The sequence below is a fragment of the Chiloscyllium plagiosum genome, chromosome 25, assembly GCF_004010195.1.
Source record: "Chiloscyllium plagiosum isolate BGI_BamShark_2017 chromosome 25, ASM401019v2, whole genome shotgun sequence".
Lineage (NCBI taxonomy): Eukaryota > Metazoa > Chordata > Chondrichthyes > Orectolobiformes > Hemiscylliidae > Chiloscyllium > Chiloscyllium plagiosum.
In genome coordinates, this window is record NC_057734.1 from 14,945,074 (window position 1) to 14,964,015 (window position 18,942).

The 18,942-nt window shown below is 40.2% G+C and overlaps 1 protein-coding gene across 4 annotated transcripts in view; it reads left to right on the forward strand.

Annotated features, from left to right (window-relative positions):
- The window catches only part of LOC122562594 (smoothelin-like), a 356,856-nt gene that overhangs the window by 164,247 nt on the left and 173,667 nt on the right, over window positions 1–18,942 (forward strand). For all 4 annotated transcript variants that reach the window (XM_043715562.1, XM_043715563.1, XM_043715564.1 and 1 more), the window contains exon 6: window positions 4,493–4,589. In XM_043715562.1, the coding sequence (XP_043571497.1) occupies window positions 4,493–4,589 (97 nt within the window). The remainder of the gene's footprint in view (window positions 1–4,492; window positions 4,590–18,942) is intronic.

Consider the following 18,942-nt stretch of genomic DNA (forward strand, 5'->3'; position numbering starts at 1 on the left):
AAGGCTTGCTACTGTAGGTAAGTCCCCCGGGGCGGCTGTGGACGCCTCTGCTGCAGCTGGAGAGTGTGGGGGAGGGGTTCCTGCTTGCTGAGAGCTGCGGGCTCCCTTCCCTTTAGTCATTTTAACTTAGGATAAAGTTGCTTAAATATAATATTACACCACTAATTCAGTTACTAAACTATTATAAATGATTTATAAATGATTTGGTAAGCTTGGTAGGGGGTAGGTGACCCACTGTGCCCAAGTCTTGGGAGGAGCACTATAGACTCAGTCTTACTGGGTCGCCGCCATCTTGGATCCCCAAAACTTGCCTTTTAAGATACCCTGTTTCACCAAAACCCAGCTGCACTCTACTGCAGACTCTATTCACATTGTTGATAATGCAAAATCTGTGGCAGTGAATTTCAGAATTGTTTAGTGTGATGCCATCCACATTGGATCTGAAAAGAATACATCAGGGAGTATGGACCCCTCTAGTGAGGTCATCAGACTCAGTACCAAGAAGAAGAGGTACTGGTTTGAAAATCACAATGTAATTCAAGATTTGCTTTCAATAAAAATGTCAGCTTATAAAATCTCACCTGGTGAGGTTCAACAGCCATGAGAAGAAAACAGCCTACTGTCAAGTATGCATCACCCTTCAACATAAACTGAGAAACATCCAGATAAATGGTGATTGCATTTGTGGACAAAAACTTGTTCGAGTACTTTAGCTCGCCAACTAGAGACATTACAAGTTACTATAAAACACTAAACTCTATCTATGGACCAACATATCAAGCCAGAAACCGTCTGACAATCGCCAGTGTTAAGACATTACACAACACTGGGATCACTGATTGGAACACTTCGCAACACTCTTCAGTGCTGGGTGCACAGTGCAACACATTTTTCATTAGTGTGTCAAAAATAACTGAATGAAATCCTGCCTTTAGAGGAAATTGTGATTGCCGTGAACCAAATAAGAGTAACAAAACCCCCAGGGTCGATGGAATTCCATCCGTAGTCTTAAAGAGCGGTGGCTCTGCCCTACTACTGAGCTCCATTCGGCTTTCATGACTTGCTGGGAATAGGGAAGGATTTCACAGGATCTTTGATGCCATTGTCATCATCTTCTACAAAAAAAGGAGAAATGACAAACAGCTCCCAACTGTTGTGGAATCTGAACCTGGCTAGAATACTTATGAATAGAATTTTACCCCTATGTGGAAGAAAAGCTGCCAGAGAGGTGGTGTTCAGAGCAAACAGCTGCACTGCAGACATGTATTTGCATTCAGACATGCAAAATGTTGTGAGCAAAACTAAGGTTTGCAGAACTCACTAAAGCATTTGACACCATGAGCAGAGATAGATTTTTGGGAAATCCTTGAAAAATTTGGATGTCCATCAAGGTTCCTGGCTATGAGTATGCAGTTTAATTAAAATATATTGATCTCAACAGAGACTTCTCATCCCTTCCAAATCTCAAGTGTTGTGAAGCAGAGATGTTTGCTAGCTCCAGCCTTATTCACTATCTTCTTCAGCAGGCAATGGAAGACCTTAAGGAGGAAGTTTACATACCTTTCCAGGCTGCTGAAATCATTTTAACAAGAGGAATCTTCAGGCTCACGTGGAGATTTGAAAAACTAATCTGTGAATTTTCTTTCACTGATGTCTGCACTCTTCTGGCTCATTGTCAATCACACCTGCACTGTATTGTTTACATTTTTCTGAGTAGGCACAATATTTTGGATTTAAAAACCCAGTATATATAAAACTATAGGCTGCACAACAAGAAGAATATAGACCACTAAACCGTGTCATTGAGGGAACCAAACTGAATGTTGCCAAGCAATTTACCTAATAAGGGAGTATCATCTCATTTGATGTCACCATCAGTGAAAACGTGGATGGTAGGCTTATGACAACAAACAATGCATTTGGCAGATTCTACAAATAAATACGGAATAACCACAACTTTTGAGCCCAGACTAAACTTAATAGTGTTCAGAGCGATAGTCCTCACCATCCTTCTGTATGATGCCAGTAATTTGGTCTGTACTGCTGTCATATATGCCTTCTGGAGCATTTTCATCAGTGCTATCTCCTCAAGAGCATCCTCAGGATCTCCTGGTAGGACTGCATTGTAAACATTGAAGTATTGGAAACAGTCAACATCATCAAAATTGAGCCTGTTCGACCATTTAATAAGGTCATGTGTAATTTGATTTTGTTTCACATTCCCATCTACCCACTCACCTCATATTCTTGTAAGACAACGGGATCAATTATCTTCACCTTAAAAATATTCAGTGATTCCACCTCTACTGCATTCTGAGGCAGAGATTTCTAATGTTGCACAACCCTCAAATAAAAGTATTCTCTTCGTTTCTGTCCTAAAAGGGCAATCACAAATATTTAATCTAGACCTGGGTATGCTGTATTGGGAGTGTTGCAGATATCTTTGAGACTGACTGAAGAACCAGCATGAAAGAGAAAAGAAGAGATCCAATTGTTCCCAGCAACAAGATCTTAGACAGTCCCTGGTGATCTGCTTCCACACTAAAAGCATACACAAAGCACTATCTCAGTCACAGCTGTATCAGCTGGTGGTTAGGACAATTAGAGGGTGGAATGTCTGGATTGCCATGCTGTTCTTTGTCAGCACTTGACTCCAGTTTGCTATTAGGGATGAGATTCAGTGTACAAATCCTGCCCACCTGAGACAAGTGCTTTCCCTTCAATTAGTTGGTCTTGAGCCAGCATTTCCCAGGTGGGGATGTTACACTTTTTCTAGAAGAATTTGAGTATATCCCTGAAGTGCTTCCTTTGTCCTTCGGGGGCTCTCTTGCTGTGTTGAAGTCCCACATAGAGAGCTTGTTTTGGCAATCTTGTGTCAGGCATGTAAACAATACACTTAATGGTAAGATCCTCGAAAGTGTTGCTGAACAAAGAGACATTGGAGTGCAGGTCCATAGCTCCTTGAAAGTGAAGTCGCAGGTAAATAGGATAGTGAAGAAGGTATTTGGTATGCTTTCGTTTATTGGTCAGAGTATTGAGTACAGGAGTTGGGAAGTCATGTTGTGGCTGTACAGGACATTGGTTAGGCCACTGTTGGACTATTGCATGCACTTCTGGTCTCCTTCCTATCGGAAAGATGTTGTGAAACTTGAAAGAGTTCAGAAAAGATTTACAAGAGTGTTGCCAGGGTTGGAGGATTTGAGCTATGGTTAGAGGCTGAACAGGCTGAGTCTGTTTTCCTTGGACCATCGGAGGCTGAGGGGTGACCTTAAAAAGGTTTATAAAATTATGAGGGGCATGGATAGGATAAACAGACAAAGTTCTGGGTTAGTGGTGCTGGAAGAGCACAGCAGTTCAGGCAGCATCCAAGGAGCAGCGAAATCGACGTTTTGGGCAAAAGCCCTTCATCGCTGCTCCTTGGATGCTGCCTGAACTGCTGTGCTCTTCCAGCACCATTAATCCAGAATCTGGTTTCCAGCATCTGCAGTCATTGTTTTTACCTAAACAGACAAAGTATTTTCCCTGGAGTGGGGGAGTCCAGAACTAGAGGGCATAGATTTAGATTGAGGGGAAAGATATCTGTTTCCATGCTGTACATCCCTATGACTCTATGACCCATCCACTGGAGTTGATTGAGCATGTTTAGTGATTCAATTCTCAGCATGTTGGTATGAGCAAGAACACTGACATTGGTGCACCTATCTTACCAATGGATTTGGTAACGCCTCCTGTGGAGGCAGCACTGGTACAGACATTGAGTTGCCTGCTGTACATGGCCGAAAAGAGTGTGCTGGAAAAGCACAGCAAGTCAGGCAGCATCCAAAGAGCAGGAGAGTTGACGTTTTGGGCGTAAGCACCACCTTATTTTTTAAATGTTTGTAATTATCTCTCTACCTCAATTAATTAGATTATAGGTCATCCCCTTCATTTACTATTCAGCTGTTGACACTTTACTCATCGCTGTCTAACACTTTTGATTGTCTGCAGAGACTTATTATTCAACACTCCCCTCACACCATTGGTATGATCTTTTGATCTTTTTCCCATTGATCTCTCTGCCTATAGGTTCTGTGCCTGTATGCTATCCCCATCTAGGAAATGCTAGCTCAAGACCAACCAATTGAAGGGAAAGACTGACAAGCCTCTGAGAATGCTGTGTTCCTTTAATTCTACACTCTTGAGCATCCCTGGTTTCCTTTATCCATCATCAGCAACTACGCCTTCAGGTCCTCAAAGAATTCAAGGAGTGATGAAATAGCCTCAAGACTAATTAACCTACTTGTGTTCCTATGTTCATAACTGATTTATTTTTTAACGTTTATACAGCAGCTAGAGGAATGAAAATGACACAGGTTTGAAAAGAGTGACATTTGTGAGCCATTCATTTTAAAATCTGGATAAATGTACAGTGTTTCATAATCTGGCTCTCTTCCTATTTATGATCTCCTTTCATATGAACACTGTACTTACTGACTAAAGTTGTTGCTTTCAGGAAGGAGAGACTGAAAGCTTGGGGGAGCGACAAAAGGTGCAAGCGCAAGCCCAAGAACTTCAAAACCAGAGGTGGAGAATTCGGAGTGAGTCTGATGGTATGTACTGAGGCTACTTTGCAATCTTTTTCTCAAAAAACCTTCTGAGAGGACAGTGTGACTTGAAATGCTGCAGATTGAGATATTTCCAGTTTAAGTAACATTTTTTATTGTCTTATAAATTGCCATGTCCTTTATTCTGTGGTCTCTATTCAGATCAAAGAAATAGTGATTTTTACAATTAAAAAAAAGTCCCATTGTTGGGAATATGGGTACTAGTACACTGAAACATTGTTGCCTCTTGAGGGAGCATTAAGAACAAAGGATCACTATTTCAAAATAAGGGTTTTCCCATTTAAGACTGTATATAAGGAGATTTGTTTTCTCACAGTGGGTCATGAGTATTTAGAATTCTTCTTCAAGAGGTGGTGGAAGCAGAGTCCTTGAATATTCTGAAGGCAACAGTATTAATTATTAATAATCTGAGATCTGAAAAATCAGATTTGTTTGCATTTAAGAAATAAGTTTTTTTTGACAGATGTACTATACCTCTTTTTCATTGGTGTAAACAGATTGCAGACTTTTTGACTTGTGACAATCTGTTACGGTACTTGTTCGGTCTAGTCAAGTTATTGCATCCTGGTATAGGTAGGTGCATGATGCTGTTAGAAAAAAGCTATCATAGCTGAATTTATTATAGAGCCCCAAATGGTAGCTGCATGTTACACATGAAGATGAGGGCCTGCCAACAACATTTGGGGCTTGTATTCATTTCGTGCTTTTAATATAGTAAAACATGCTAAGGCCTCCCACAGGAACATAATTTGACATTGAGTCAAGAAAGGAGACAATATAACTGGTAAATGGAGTACATTGTACAGAATGTCCTAAAGAGGAGAGAGAAGGAAATGCATAGAAGGGGAGTTCTGAGGATTTGTCCTGAAGGCACACTTGCTGATGATGGGTAAAGGAAACCAGGGATGCTCAACAGCAAAGAATTAAAGAAACAGGCTGGATGAGGTTATAGAGATAAATAGAGACAAGGTATCAGTGACTCCATTAAGCATATTAGTTTGTCTTTTTTGTGGAAAATCAACCCACTGCCCTGTATCTGTTAGCACTGCACTGAACTTAGTGTGTACTCAAATTTGTATCTGACATTGCTAATTAATGATCAATCGCTTCTTGTCTATTAAGAATCTATCTACCATTATCTTAAGATTATCCAAGGACTCTGCTTCCACCACCTCTCGAAAAAGAGAGTTCTAAATACTCATGATCCTTTGTGAGAAAGAAGATGTCCTTATATGCTGTCTTAAATGAGAAATCCCTTATTTTGAAATAGTTATTCTTTGTTCTTGATCCTCTCACAAGAAGCAACATTCTTTGCATATCCATCCTGTCAAAATGTCATGTTTACATCTCTTATTTTTCTAAACTCCTACAAATGTAAGCCTACATGGTCCAACCTTTCCTCGTAAGGCAATCTACCAATTACAGGTATTAAAAAGTGAATGTTACTATAGTCCGCTCTATCACTATAGAGAATAGACTGGTGACTAGTTTGATCTGAAGATCAACCTCACCATAGGCAGGGTTGAGAAGGCAGGGCCTTCAATGGGCTTTTTGTCAGTGTGGGAATTTTTAAAAAAGTATATTTTGCTTTTTACTTTTATTAATGTGCTGTGGGTATCTGGCTACCATTCATTTCCCACCCCCATTTGCTCTTGAGAAGCTGGCCTTCTTGAAATGCTGCTGTCCATTTGCTGTACCTATCTCGACAGCACTGTTAGGGAGGGAATTCCAGGATTTTTACAAATGTCACTAAAGGAACGGCAATATATATCACAACAAGAAGGTGAGTAGTTTGGAGGGAACTTGCAAATGGAAGTCTTTCCATATACCTGTTGGCCTTGTTCTTCTAGATACTAATGGTTGTGGGTTTCGAATGTACTGAGTCTGGAGCCTCAGAGAATTTCTGCAGTGCTTCTTGCTAGTTGGTACACACTGCTGCTGCTGTGCATCAATAGTGGAGAGAATGTGGTTATGATGTCAGTCAATGGATTGCTTTATCCTGGGTGTTTAGATCAGAGTAGTGCTGGAAAAGCACAGCAGATCAGGCAGCGAGGAGCAGGAAAATTGACGTTTCAGGCAAAAGCTCTTCAGGAATAGAGGCAGGTAGCCTCCTGGATGTTGCTAAGCTTGTCAAGTTGCAGTATCTCCAGGCAAGTGGGACATATCCATCACACTCTTGATTTGTGCTTTGTCGATGGTGAACAGGCTTTGAAGAGTCAGGAGATGAGTTACTCACTGCAAGATTGTACACTAATGTAGTGTATAAAATCCCATGCAAGGACTGCACAAAACACTATATAGGACAAACAGGAAGACAGCTAACGATCCGCATCCACGAACATCAACTAGCCACGAAACGACATGACCAGCTATCCCTAGTAGCCACACACAAAGACGACAAGCAACATGAATTTGACTGGGACAACACTACCATTATAGGGCAAGCGAAACAAAGAACAGCCAGGGAATTCCTAGAAGCATGGCACTCATCCACAAACTCCATCAACAAACATATCGACCTGGACCCAATAAACCGGCCACTACAGCGGACAGCTGAAACTGACAACGGAAGCGGCAGGGACAGGCCACTATAAATGCCGGAGGAAACACCACAGAAGCGCTTCACAGGAGGCTCCCAAGCACTGAGGATGTCACAGGGGACGAAACGTTTGCAACAAAAACTTCCAGCTCGGCGAACAGAACCACAGCAACGAGCACCCGAGCTACAAATCTTCTCACAAACTTTGATCACTGCAAGATTCCTAGCCTCTGACCTGCTGTTGTAGCCACAGTATTTATCTGGTGAGTCCAGTAGAGCTTCTGGTCAATGATAATCCCCAGAATGATGGTAGTTTGGGATTCAATGATGGAAATGCTTTGAATGTAAGAGGAGATGGTTAGATTCTGTCTTGTTTGGGATGGTAATTGCTTAGCATTTGTGTCATAATAAGAATGTAACTTCCCACTTGTGAGCTCATATCTGTATATTGTCCAAGTTTTGTTGCATTTGATCATGGACTGCTTCAGTGTCTGAGGAGTCATAAATGGTACTGAATATGTTTATATTCATCAGTCAGCATCCCTACTTCTGACCTTATGATAGAGAGAGGGTAATTGATAACACAGCTGAGAATGGTTAGGTATAGAACAGGACCCCATTTCTGAGGGCTCTTGTGGTATATGGGTAGTGTCCCTATCTCTGGGGCAGAAGGCCTGAGTTCAAGTCCAATCTCCTTCTGAGGTATGTCATAATATATACCTTACCATTGTGGACTCCTATGTTGCAGAGGTAGTGTACCTACTATTAAGCCAGCAGGCTCAGGTTTAATTCCCACCTATCCTGAGACATTCATAACATCTCTGAAAAGGTTGATTAGAAAGTAGTTTTTAAAAATGCTCTACTTCAGAGCCCTCTTGTGATGGAGAGGTAGTGATCTTAACTCTGAGTCAGGAAACCTGGCGTCAAGTCCTACTGGCTGCAGGGGTGTGAAATAATATCTCTGCTCAATCTCTGGAATTTGTCTGGAATATTGCATGCAATTCTGGTCTCCTTCCTATTGGAAGGATGTTGTTGAAAGGGTTCAGAAAAGATTTACAAAGGTGTTGCCAGGGTTGGAGGATTTGAGCTATAGGGAGAGATTGAATAGACTAGGGCTGTTTTCCCTGGAGCGTTGGAGGCTGAGGGGTGACATTTTAGAGTGTTATAAAATCATGAGGGACATGGATAGGGTCAATAGACAAAGTCAGGGAGTCCAGAACTAGAGGGCATAGGTTTAGGGTGAGAGGGGAACGATATAAAAGAGACCTAAGGGGCAACTTTTTCACAGACGGTGGTGCATATGTGAATGGGCTGCCAGAGGAAGTGGTGGAGACTAGTACACTTGCAACATTTAAAAGGCATTTGGATGGGTAGATGAATAGGAAGGGTTTGGAAGGATATAGGCCGGGTGTTGGCAGGTGGGACTCGATTTGCTTGGGATATCTGGTCAGCGTGGACGAGTTGCACTGAAGGGTCTGTTTCTGTGTTGTGCATCTCTATGACTCTATGACAAGTTGATTTGAAAATATCTGCTCTACTTCTGAGGAATCTTGTGGTATAGTGGTTGTGTCTCTACCTCTGCTCCAGAAATGTTTCATAATATGTGTGAACAATTTGATTAAAAATATCTTTAGGGTCTCTTGTGGTGGAATGGTAGTGTCCCTTTCTCAGGGCTAAGAGACTCAGGTTCAAAGCCCACCTGCTGCAGAGTGTGCAGCAACATCTCTGAATGAGTTGATTTTAAAACATATTGAAGGGCTATTGTGATGCACTGGTAATGTCCCTACCACTAAACCAGAAGGCCTAAGGTAAAGTCCCACATGCTCCAGAATTCTGTAATAACATCTCTGAACAAGTTGATTAGAAAATATCTTCACTACCTGAGCCCGGAGGTCTTTGGTTCATGTCCCACCTGTTCCAGAGGTGAGTCATAGCAAGTCTGAACAGGTTAATTAAAAATATGTGTACCCTGAGGAGCCAACATGCCTACGTTAAAGGCCCACCTTCTCCAGACTTGAAATATTAACTCTGCTTTTTCTCCACCGATGGTGGTAGACCTGCTGAGTTTCTCCAGTGATTTCTGCTAAAGATTTTTAGATTGACAGGATTCATCTGGAACATTGTTTCCCCTTGTGGAAGAATCTAGGACCACTTGGCATAATCTCAGAAAAAGGGGTTGCACAATTAAGATAGGAGTGAGGAAGAATTTCTGCTGAGGGTAGAGAATCTGTGGAATTCTTTATTACTTTATTGAGATTAGATTATTACATTTACAAGGTGTACAAAATTATGAGGGGCATGCGCAGGGTGAAGAGAAAGCAGCTTTTCCCTTAGTTAAAGGGTCAATAATGTTGGAGTATAAATTTAAGGTGAAGTGCAGAAAGTCTAGAGAGGTTTTGAGGAAAATGTTTTACATTCAGCAGGTGGTGAGAATCTGGATTGCATTGCCTAGAAGTTTGAGGTGGAAAATCTCAACATTTTAAAAAATATGTGGATGAGCTCTTGGAATGTCACAGCAGACATGATGCGGCTGAAGGACCTTGCCTGATCTGTGTAACTATTCAAGGCTAAGAAGAACAGATATTTAATTAGTAAGGGAGCCAAGGGTTGTACAGGAAATGCATAAAGTGAAGTTGAGGATTATAGGGTAAGCCATGATCTCAATGAATGGTAGAGTAGACTTAATGGGTTGATTGGCCTACTTCTTATGGGCTTATAGTGAACCCTTAATGTTAGTGCCTTTCTTGTATGTGAGGAGTATAATTTATTTTATGGTTGAAATTTTGAATTTGAGTTAGTGGCATAAGGGCTTTCTGTGTGTCTGAATCAATTTATTGATTAACATAAATCTTTCTATATCCAAAGTGATTTAATTTAAAACAGTTTGTGAGAAAGACTTCCTAAATATCAAGGGTTTTGTTTACATTGAGAGAATTTTATGTCAGAACCAGGTAAACAGTGTTCATCAGGCTCCAGTTTATAAAATCAGGGATTGATTTTTTTTAACTTTTGAATTAGGGTAATCACCCACTGTTTTGGAAGAAGATTTTCTTTGTTTCAGTTTGAACAGATCAGCAGGGTTCTTAGTTGAACCTAGTTGTATAAAGCAGTTGCTCCTGAGAAAGGGAGAAGATAGGTTATCTTAGTGTGAGGAGTTTAGCAGAAGTTCCAGACCAGAACTGTTTGATTAAAACATGACAGAGTTACTTGAAGCTGAGAAAGTTACATGACAAATCAAGGAAAAGACCATCAGATTCTCATGACCAGAGAATTGAAGCCACAGCTTAGCCAAATCCTATATAGTATAGAGAAGGGAACTCGCTTTATGTTTAAGTGCTATGGGTGGATTCTGTTGGGATTAATGGGATTATATTCTTAGTGCATGTTTTTAAATATTTAAACATGTGTTATATATAAATATTTTGTTTTATTCTATTTTATTTACATTTTTTGCATAATAATATCCAGTTTTATTGTTAAGCCCAAATGAAAACCAACAATGAAAACTAGAGCAGATAAAAAGACTAAAGTTTGAAATTTTGGTTCTGGAGACAAGGTGTTAAGTGCTAGTATCTTTCTCCGGGGAGCCAGAGTCATCTCTTTGGATTGGAAAATTGCACATCTCTCCACTATTTTAGGACAGGCAAAAGAGGAAAACCAGGGGATTACAGACCAGTTAACTTAACACTTGTGGTGGGGACATTGTTGGAGTCTATAATCAATGATGGTGTAACTGAGCACCTTCAAAATTTTCATTTAATCAGTGAGAGGTAGCATGGATTCATGACAGGTAAGTCATGCTTAACAAACCTCAATGAATTTTTTGGAGAGGTGACTCAGGTAATGAGTAGGGCAATTTACTGACATGGCTGGGAAATTGGTTGAGTGGCAAGTGACAGAAAATAGGGATAATGTGTACGAGCTCAAACTGGCAGGATGTGACCAGTAGTATCCCACAAGCATCTGTTTTAGAGCCTCAATTATTCACAGTATTTATTAACAACTTGGATAATGGCATAGAATGTCCAATATTCAGATTTGCTAATGATGCAAAGTTAAGTGGAATTATAGACAGTATAGATGATAGCATAAAATTACAAAGGGATTTTAATAGACTAAGTAAATGGCAAAACTGTGGTAGATAGAGATCAATGTAGATAAATGTGACGTTATCAATTTTGGAGCAAAAATGGATAGATCAGGATACTTTCTAAATGGTATGAAGTTAAATGTAGGTGGATGTACAAAGAAACTTGGGGGTTTAGGTGCATAGATGTTTAAAATGTCATGAACGGATGCAGAAAATAATCAAGAAAGCTAATTGAATGTTGGCCTTTATAGCTAGACATCTGGAGTAGAAGGATGAAGAAATTATGCTGCGGTTATACAAATTCTGGTTAGATCCCACTTGGAGTACCTTAGGAAGGAGATACTGGCCTTAGAGTCAGTACAATTTGGTTTACAAGAATGATACCTGGACTTTAAGAGTTAAGTTATGAGGTGAACTTACACAAATTAGACTTGTTTTGTCTAAAATTTAGAAGTTTAAGGGGTAATCTGATTGAAATCTTCACGATACTAACAGGAAAAGACAGTGTAGCTAAAGATAAATTATTTCCATTGCTTGGGGATGCTAGAACTAGGGGACATAGTCTGAGAATTAGGGTCAGACCATTCAGGAGAGATGTTAGGAAGCACTTGTACACACAAGTTTGGATGTTTGGAACACTGTTGTTAATTTTAAATAGGTGATAGATGTTTTTTATCCGTCGAAGTTATTCAGGAATATGGGCCAATGATCAGCTGTGATTGTATTGAATGTTAGAACAGGTTTGAGGGGCTACGTGGCCTACTCTTATTCCTATGTTTATTAAAGCAAGGTACCCTGCAACTTCTCAAATCAAAAATAAGCATAATTATGTGAATTATTTGGTGTCCAATCCAGATCGAAAAATAATCAGTGAGCGTATTATGTCAGCGTGTTGGAAGATATTATCTTAGAAATGACAGTCAAGGGAAGAGTAAAATGAAAACATCAGAACTACAGGAGAATTAATCAGAAATTAAAACTTAAAAATTGGCCCTCTCTCATGCAGATCTTAAAAGGTTAAATATCAAAGTGTTTTATCTTCCATAAATCTATCAAAGCTATTACAGAATTATAAATCAATGTGTGGGATTGGACCAGGATAAAGGTTTTAGCTGTTCATGAGATTAGTATGGAAGATGCATTATCTACAAAACAATACTCATCACAAACTTGAGCAGTACAATTCTTGCAGATGAGTTGAAAGTAGGTCGTAAGATCATAAAAGTTTAAGCAGAGTAGATCATTTCATTCATCAAGCTTACTGGATGGTGGAACAATATTGTGAATGATCTGATTGCAGCCCTAACCCCATTTTCCTGCCTGTCCCCAATTACCCTTGAATCACCATTGTCACTTTGCAGACTGGGACATGACTTGATTATAATGACAGCTTTCCCAAATACTGTTGTGAAAGTTAAACGTGTGTGAGTCTCAGTTTGTAAAATGGGTTCCAGGATTATTTACAATGGCACAGCCTTATGTGTCTTATATTGCTACGTTGGTCTGCCCCTGGGTTTTTAAAATTTTGATACAATGACTGTTTCGAGGCTGTTCTCAACCCACCTTGGAGGGCAATTATGGACGGGTAACACATGCTAGTCTCACAAGTAGTGCTCACATCCAATGGATGAAATGAAAAAACATGCTTCAAGCAAATGATGTCTTCTTCATGAAGATGGGCAGAGGTAATCTTTTTGCTTCTGTTTGTTACCCCATTTGTCTGTAAACAATATAATCTAAAAAAGATTAACAGATGGATTTCAGTGATAAATAATGGTTCATAAATAAGGTATGGTCGAAGGCTGAATCGATTAGTTTTTAGCAATGAATCTTCCTCAATGAGATGGAAGCTGTTAATAAAATACTGTAGTTTGTTTTTTCAGCTGTCTGGTTACATCAAACATTAAGCAGGACAAAACCACAAAGAAGGGATATATAAATGTAATAGTATTGAGTTGACATCTATTCTGCAGCAGAGTTGTTAATTGTTTTCGCTGTCCCTGCTGATTAACACGATGTTAAATGCTATGCCTTAACAAACAGATATTCACCTAAATCTGCTACTTGAAATGCTGCCTTATAGAAGGAAAGGGGCAGTATTGCTAGTTACCATAAAGGTGACAATTTTTTGGCTTCACGCTGGAGAAGGCAAGATTGAAACATTTTCAATTCACTGTCCACTGTGCAAGGTAAATCACTGAGGCTCTATATGCAGTAAGAGCTGAGTACACTTCACTTTCACTTCCCCATGTGAAGCTGACAAAGCAAGCTTCAAAAGGAGGGCATGCCTCTCCATGATGCAGGTATCATTGACCGAACACATGTTGCTTTGTGAGTATAGCATATAAATTCTGAAACATACCATAATTGGAAAGGATTGCACTCTCTGAATATCCAGATTGTGGTGACAACAATTAGCACACCATGAAAATTTCTTGGTGTTCTGGTAGTAATCATGATGCCTTAATTATGCAGCAGTCTACTGTATCAGGTGCATTGCCACAAACCACAGGGTGGCTACTGGCTTCCTGGCAATATCGCTCAATACCAAGCTGATGACTTTGATATATAATACTTCAAACAAACCATTCTGATAATGAATACAAAACTCAACTTTTTCATTCCATTAGTAACTATTTTCTTTGTTTGTCCTCTGGCTCCTTTGCAGTACTACTCAAGTACCTGCAGCATGACTGATGATGCTCTGCTGATTTTCAACTGGGGAGACTACACATGACCTTGGAGAATAATTTTGGGTACCTTTGACCTTAAAAGATACATCTTTGAAGAGCAGAGTTAATAGTTTCCAAGCCAGTTGAAGAGATTGAATTTGAGACTCAAAATTATTTCATGAACCTCACCCCTCACTTTCCATGCTAAATGTTTCCAGCGCACAATTTAATAGCAAACTTCTATTTATTCTTAAATATGAATAAAAAAAAATTTATACATTCATACACATAGGACCCTGTGAATCCCTTTGATGACTGATCTTTGTATCTATGAAGGAAACCTTGTCGCACTGCAGATACTTGTCCAAGACCCATCTCAGGACTTGATAGTCAATGAAGGTGAATTCGCAACACAGCCTAGGAGGTCAAGTATAAACCTATAAATCCTTCCAATGTGTGTCAATGGCAGGTGGTTAAAGCAAGAGAGATTTCTGGTTCTGAAGAAGGGTCATTGGATTCAAAATGTGTTTTTTTAATTCACTTGTGGGACGTGGGTGTCGCTGGTTGGCCAGCATTTCTTGCTGAGAAGGTGGTGGTGAGCTGCCTTCTTGAACCATTGCAGCCCACATGCTGTGGGTTAACCCACAATGCCCTTAGGGAGGAAATTCCTGAATTTTGACCCAATCAGTACCTCTGGGTTTCTCCAGCACTTTCTGCATTTATTTCAAATATCTACCATTCATAAGTATTTTACTCTAACTCATTACTAAAAGGTTTGAATACAAGAGCAAGGAAGTTTTACTGAAGATGTACTAGCCTTGAATGAGACCTGGAGTATTATGTGCAGTTTTGGTCTCTTTTCCAAAGAACAGATATATTTGCCATAGAGGGAGTACAATGAGGGTTTACAAGATTCTTGGAAAGGAGAAATTTGTCATCTGAGGTGAGATTGCATTGACTGGGTCAATGAGTATGGGGAGAAAGAGCAGGAGTAAAGCATTGTGATCAAGAATCAGTCATGTTCTTGTTGAATGGTAGAATGGGTTCAATAAGCTGACAGGCCTTCTCTTGCTCCTTTTTGTACATTTTTCTATGCATTTGAGACTAGTTATGCACTGGAAAGAAATAGCTACAGGCATAACATGCACGTCAAAACACATGTTGCCACAGAAACCTACAATCTGAGTGAACTGTAACACACCATTTGAAACTATGATGCCGAATTTGCAGCTAATGTGGCAGCAACCTGAGCTTACATGACTTCAGTCTTTGCTTTAACTACCGTACTCAGATATTGGGCGACTTCTGTTTGTGCTGCACTTGAAGCTGAGATATTAAGCATCAAACACTCATCATGTTTAGATCTTGTTGCGCCTGCCACACAGTGTGTTGCAATTCTTATATCCAACAAAAGAACTGAGAGTCAACTCTTAATAATAGTAAAACAACAATATTTATCTATTTAACACAGTTAATACTACCACCACAAAATACACTGTAAGCTAACAATTTACACTACAAATCTATCTGTGCTTTAATTTAACTCGGGATGATTATATACCACCACACTTGCTCCACATGATGATGTTGTGTGGTCTTCTCCTGATGGTCTCAGGGTTGTCTTCTCTTCTCGGTGTTTATTCTCGAGTTACCGCCATGCATGGTGTGGTGGTGATTCTTATACTCCAAAGTCTTCATGCTTTTTTGGTAGGGTCTTCACTGTTCACCAATGGATCAATCAAGCTCGATCACCCAGATCGATCAGACCCAACCAGGCATTGGCATGTTGATTGCAGAGTAGTCCTTAGGCCTCCATTCCTGGAGGTGCTGGGTGCACAAAGCCTCCTCCAAATAAGGGTGTGAGGCACCCCCATGTCTGGAACACACCTTGGTTTTTTCCAAACGCCTTGAGGATGACATTCCATTGACTCCATTCAAACTCAAATTCGTCTATATATTGTAGTGTCTGCAGCTACCAAGTTTGTTTGCAAACTGTCTGTTGGTAGCTGCAGCCTTTGTGGATTATGCAGTATGCTGATTAACACAGTCACTTAAGTCAAGGTTGTTTTCCATTTCTCAGCATGCTTTAATCCTTGTCCATTTTATTCAAATCCATCATAAATGGTATCATTTTGGGCAGCCCGTCTAGCCACAGTCCCTCCTTTTGATCCTGAATGTGAAGCATGATGGATCACATAATAAAAGACCAGTCTCTGTGCACTGACTACTTGATCATCCAGGCTCAAGCAAAGCACAATATATGCTAAAACAACTAAACTGTTCCAGATAGCATATGAGAAAATCACATCTAACTAAGATCAAGCAAATACAGTAAACTAAAATGAATAAGGTGTCAGAGAAATGCCAAATACAAAAGCAAATTCATTAAGAAAAATGAAATGGAAAGGCCAATCAATGCTATAAAAACACAAAAAAAATCTTTAATAAACAAAATTGAACAAGCATTACAGAACATTTTACACACAATGGTAACTAAGGTTCACTAGGCCTAGTGAAATACTTACAAGGTTTTAATAAGTTTGGGAAGATCTTAAGTTGAGTGGGGTCTCTAGATCCAGTTTGTTTGACAGTTCATTCTTTCTCTAGGCAAATTTAACAGTGAGGATGGTGAGGTATACCAGGGTAACCAGAATCAGCAACATGGACATTTGTGACACAAAACAGACCAGGGATGGATTATATGTTGGAGCCCCTGACCCAGAAATCCTCCTACCAAGTCATTACTTTGATTTCCCTTACTCACCTGCTGTATTATCTTGGTGAGGGTTTATGGGCAGTCACCAACCGGGTTTGGATTTGGTGTAACTCCTCCGGCAGGGGTTGGAGACCAATGGTGTACTTCTCCAGATATTCCTCCAGTGTTTGTTGGAGTTCCTCACTCGCACTGAATTCCACCCTCTCTCTCTTATGTATATTTATCAACTGAATTGGGCCTATGCTGACAGGTTTGTGTGGCTTAATACAGAAGGTGTTGTTAGTGATAAATATATTGGGTTATCCCATACTGATATGTGCTAAGTGAGGTTGTGAGGCAATATTCTCTTCTCCCCTGTAGGCTTCTAGGGTTACGTCGGTGTCCAGATTGTGAGCCTCTATGAGGCAATTCAGGCTGGTGCTTGTTTTGAAGCTACACAGTGCGTGTTCATTCAAATAAGTTGGGTACAGGCATATTAGCATTGTATTAGTTTGTTGACACTGGTCCAAAGTGGTGCCTGTGAGCCTCCCTTCCTTCTCTACTGCATATGGTAAGGTGCTATCGTATCCTATCCATAGATCCTCCTGGATGGTGACTATGTTTTCTACTTTGAACACCCTTAATCCAATTGTCGTCTGTGATTATTGGGAGTCCTAATACCATCCCTAAAACTTTCCCAGGAGTTCTTTTACAGTCATTGTTGAACCAGACTCTGGTCAGTTGCCTCAGTTGGCAGTCTGATAATTTGGGGTGTTTCTTTCCCCTGAATAAATTTTCTACCTGTTCGTTATTGATCCAGGATGAGACCTGTCCCTGTCTAGCCTGCTAAAGATTTTCTCTCAACCGTTCTGTCATCCACTGTCCATATTTGCTGCACAGGATCTGGTTCTGTTGTCTGCTGTCACCTCCTAATTTCCCTTTTATTATCTAGTGTATTGTTTTGACATGTCCTTCTAGCAGAGCTACCATAAGGCTACTGGCTTTATTTCCAACTAGTTCCCCTTTGGCATTCTGCCAACTATTCCTATTAATTGTGTCTATTATACTTGTCAGGTCAGGACTCTGAACTTAATGTCCAGGTTGGCCAAATCAAGGGCATTAATGGTTGATACCCTGACTCCATACGCTGTCGCTAAGTCATCGGATATTTCCCTTCTCTGTTGTTTCTCTGATCTGGATTTGGTCTTTCTGTGGTCTGTTCCTATCTCTCGTCCAAATAATTTACAGGTCAAGTGGAGGTATAATCTTTTAAGTTGGGGAGAGCACCACTCTGGCAGTTGGGTTCCTGCTAAATTCACCATCAAAGGTACCAGTTTGTGATGGATGTTATCATACAATATTTTCCCAGTAGGTTTTAAAACTTGTCTGCTTTGTGGACCAGGGCTGGCATCAGGGCAAACGGGTTGAGGTGCCTCTACAGCTAGTTTCAGGCCATTCATAATTTCGTACAGAATGAACTTCCCCTTTATGAGTTTCCCGGGATATCGCTGCCCAAGTTCCAATCCCTTTTCTGGGCAGCACTCATTGTTTGAGAATCCCCACCAATCACCGGTGATTTCCACACTCAGGTAGCAAACATCTAAGCGCACTTTTTTTATATACTGCCCACTGGCTGTTACATCCGAACATTATACTTTTATTGGGGTGTACTCATAACACACTATTCTCACATTCGCCTGTGTACGGTGGGCCAAACCATAGGTATTTTGGGTACATATGTCCTGATCTGTTTGATGTCTCATGCATGTTGTTCCTGGTGACGATTAGGATCTTGACGAGGTATATCTTGATTGTGTTTCACGTGGTCATGATTGTTCTGGAGAGACGTTAAGGTTGTTTCTGTTATTATTCTTGTCTAATATCTGAATAGTTTCGAACTAATATAAAGTATATGCCCTAACCCACTTTTGTTCAAAACCAAATAACAAAAAAAAAGAATGGGAACCCCATTTGAATGTTGAGTCAGGTTTAGAGGCCTGTGAGGCTGCAACCTCGGTTTCTAGTAGTAGAGGCTAAGGTGGTTGAAACAACCAGAATGTAAAGTGGTCAGGGAAGACTGAAGTGAGGTGCTCATGACAACCAACGACTTAAGACAAGTGAAGATGAAATGGCCCTGCCTGAAGTACTTAGATGAGGTGTTCAGCATGACCGGTGATTTAAATATGAGTGAAGGTGAAGATGATCTCAAGAGACAAATAATTTAACTAGCAGTGAAGGTGAAGATGACCGTAAGAGACCAATGATTTAAATATAAATGAAAATGAGTGGGCAATGGAAGAATTGTAACCTGGCTAATCACACCAGCATGCACAGAAATAAGA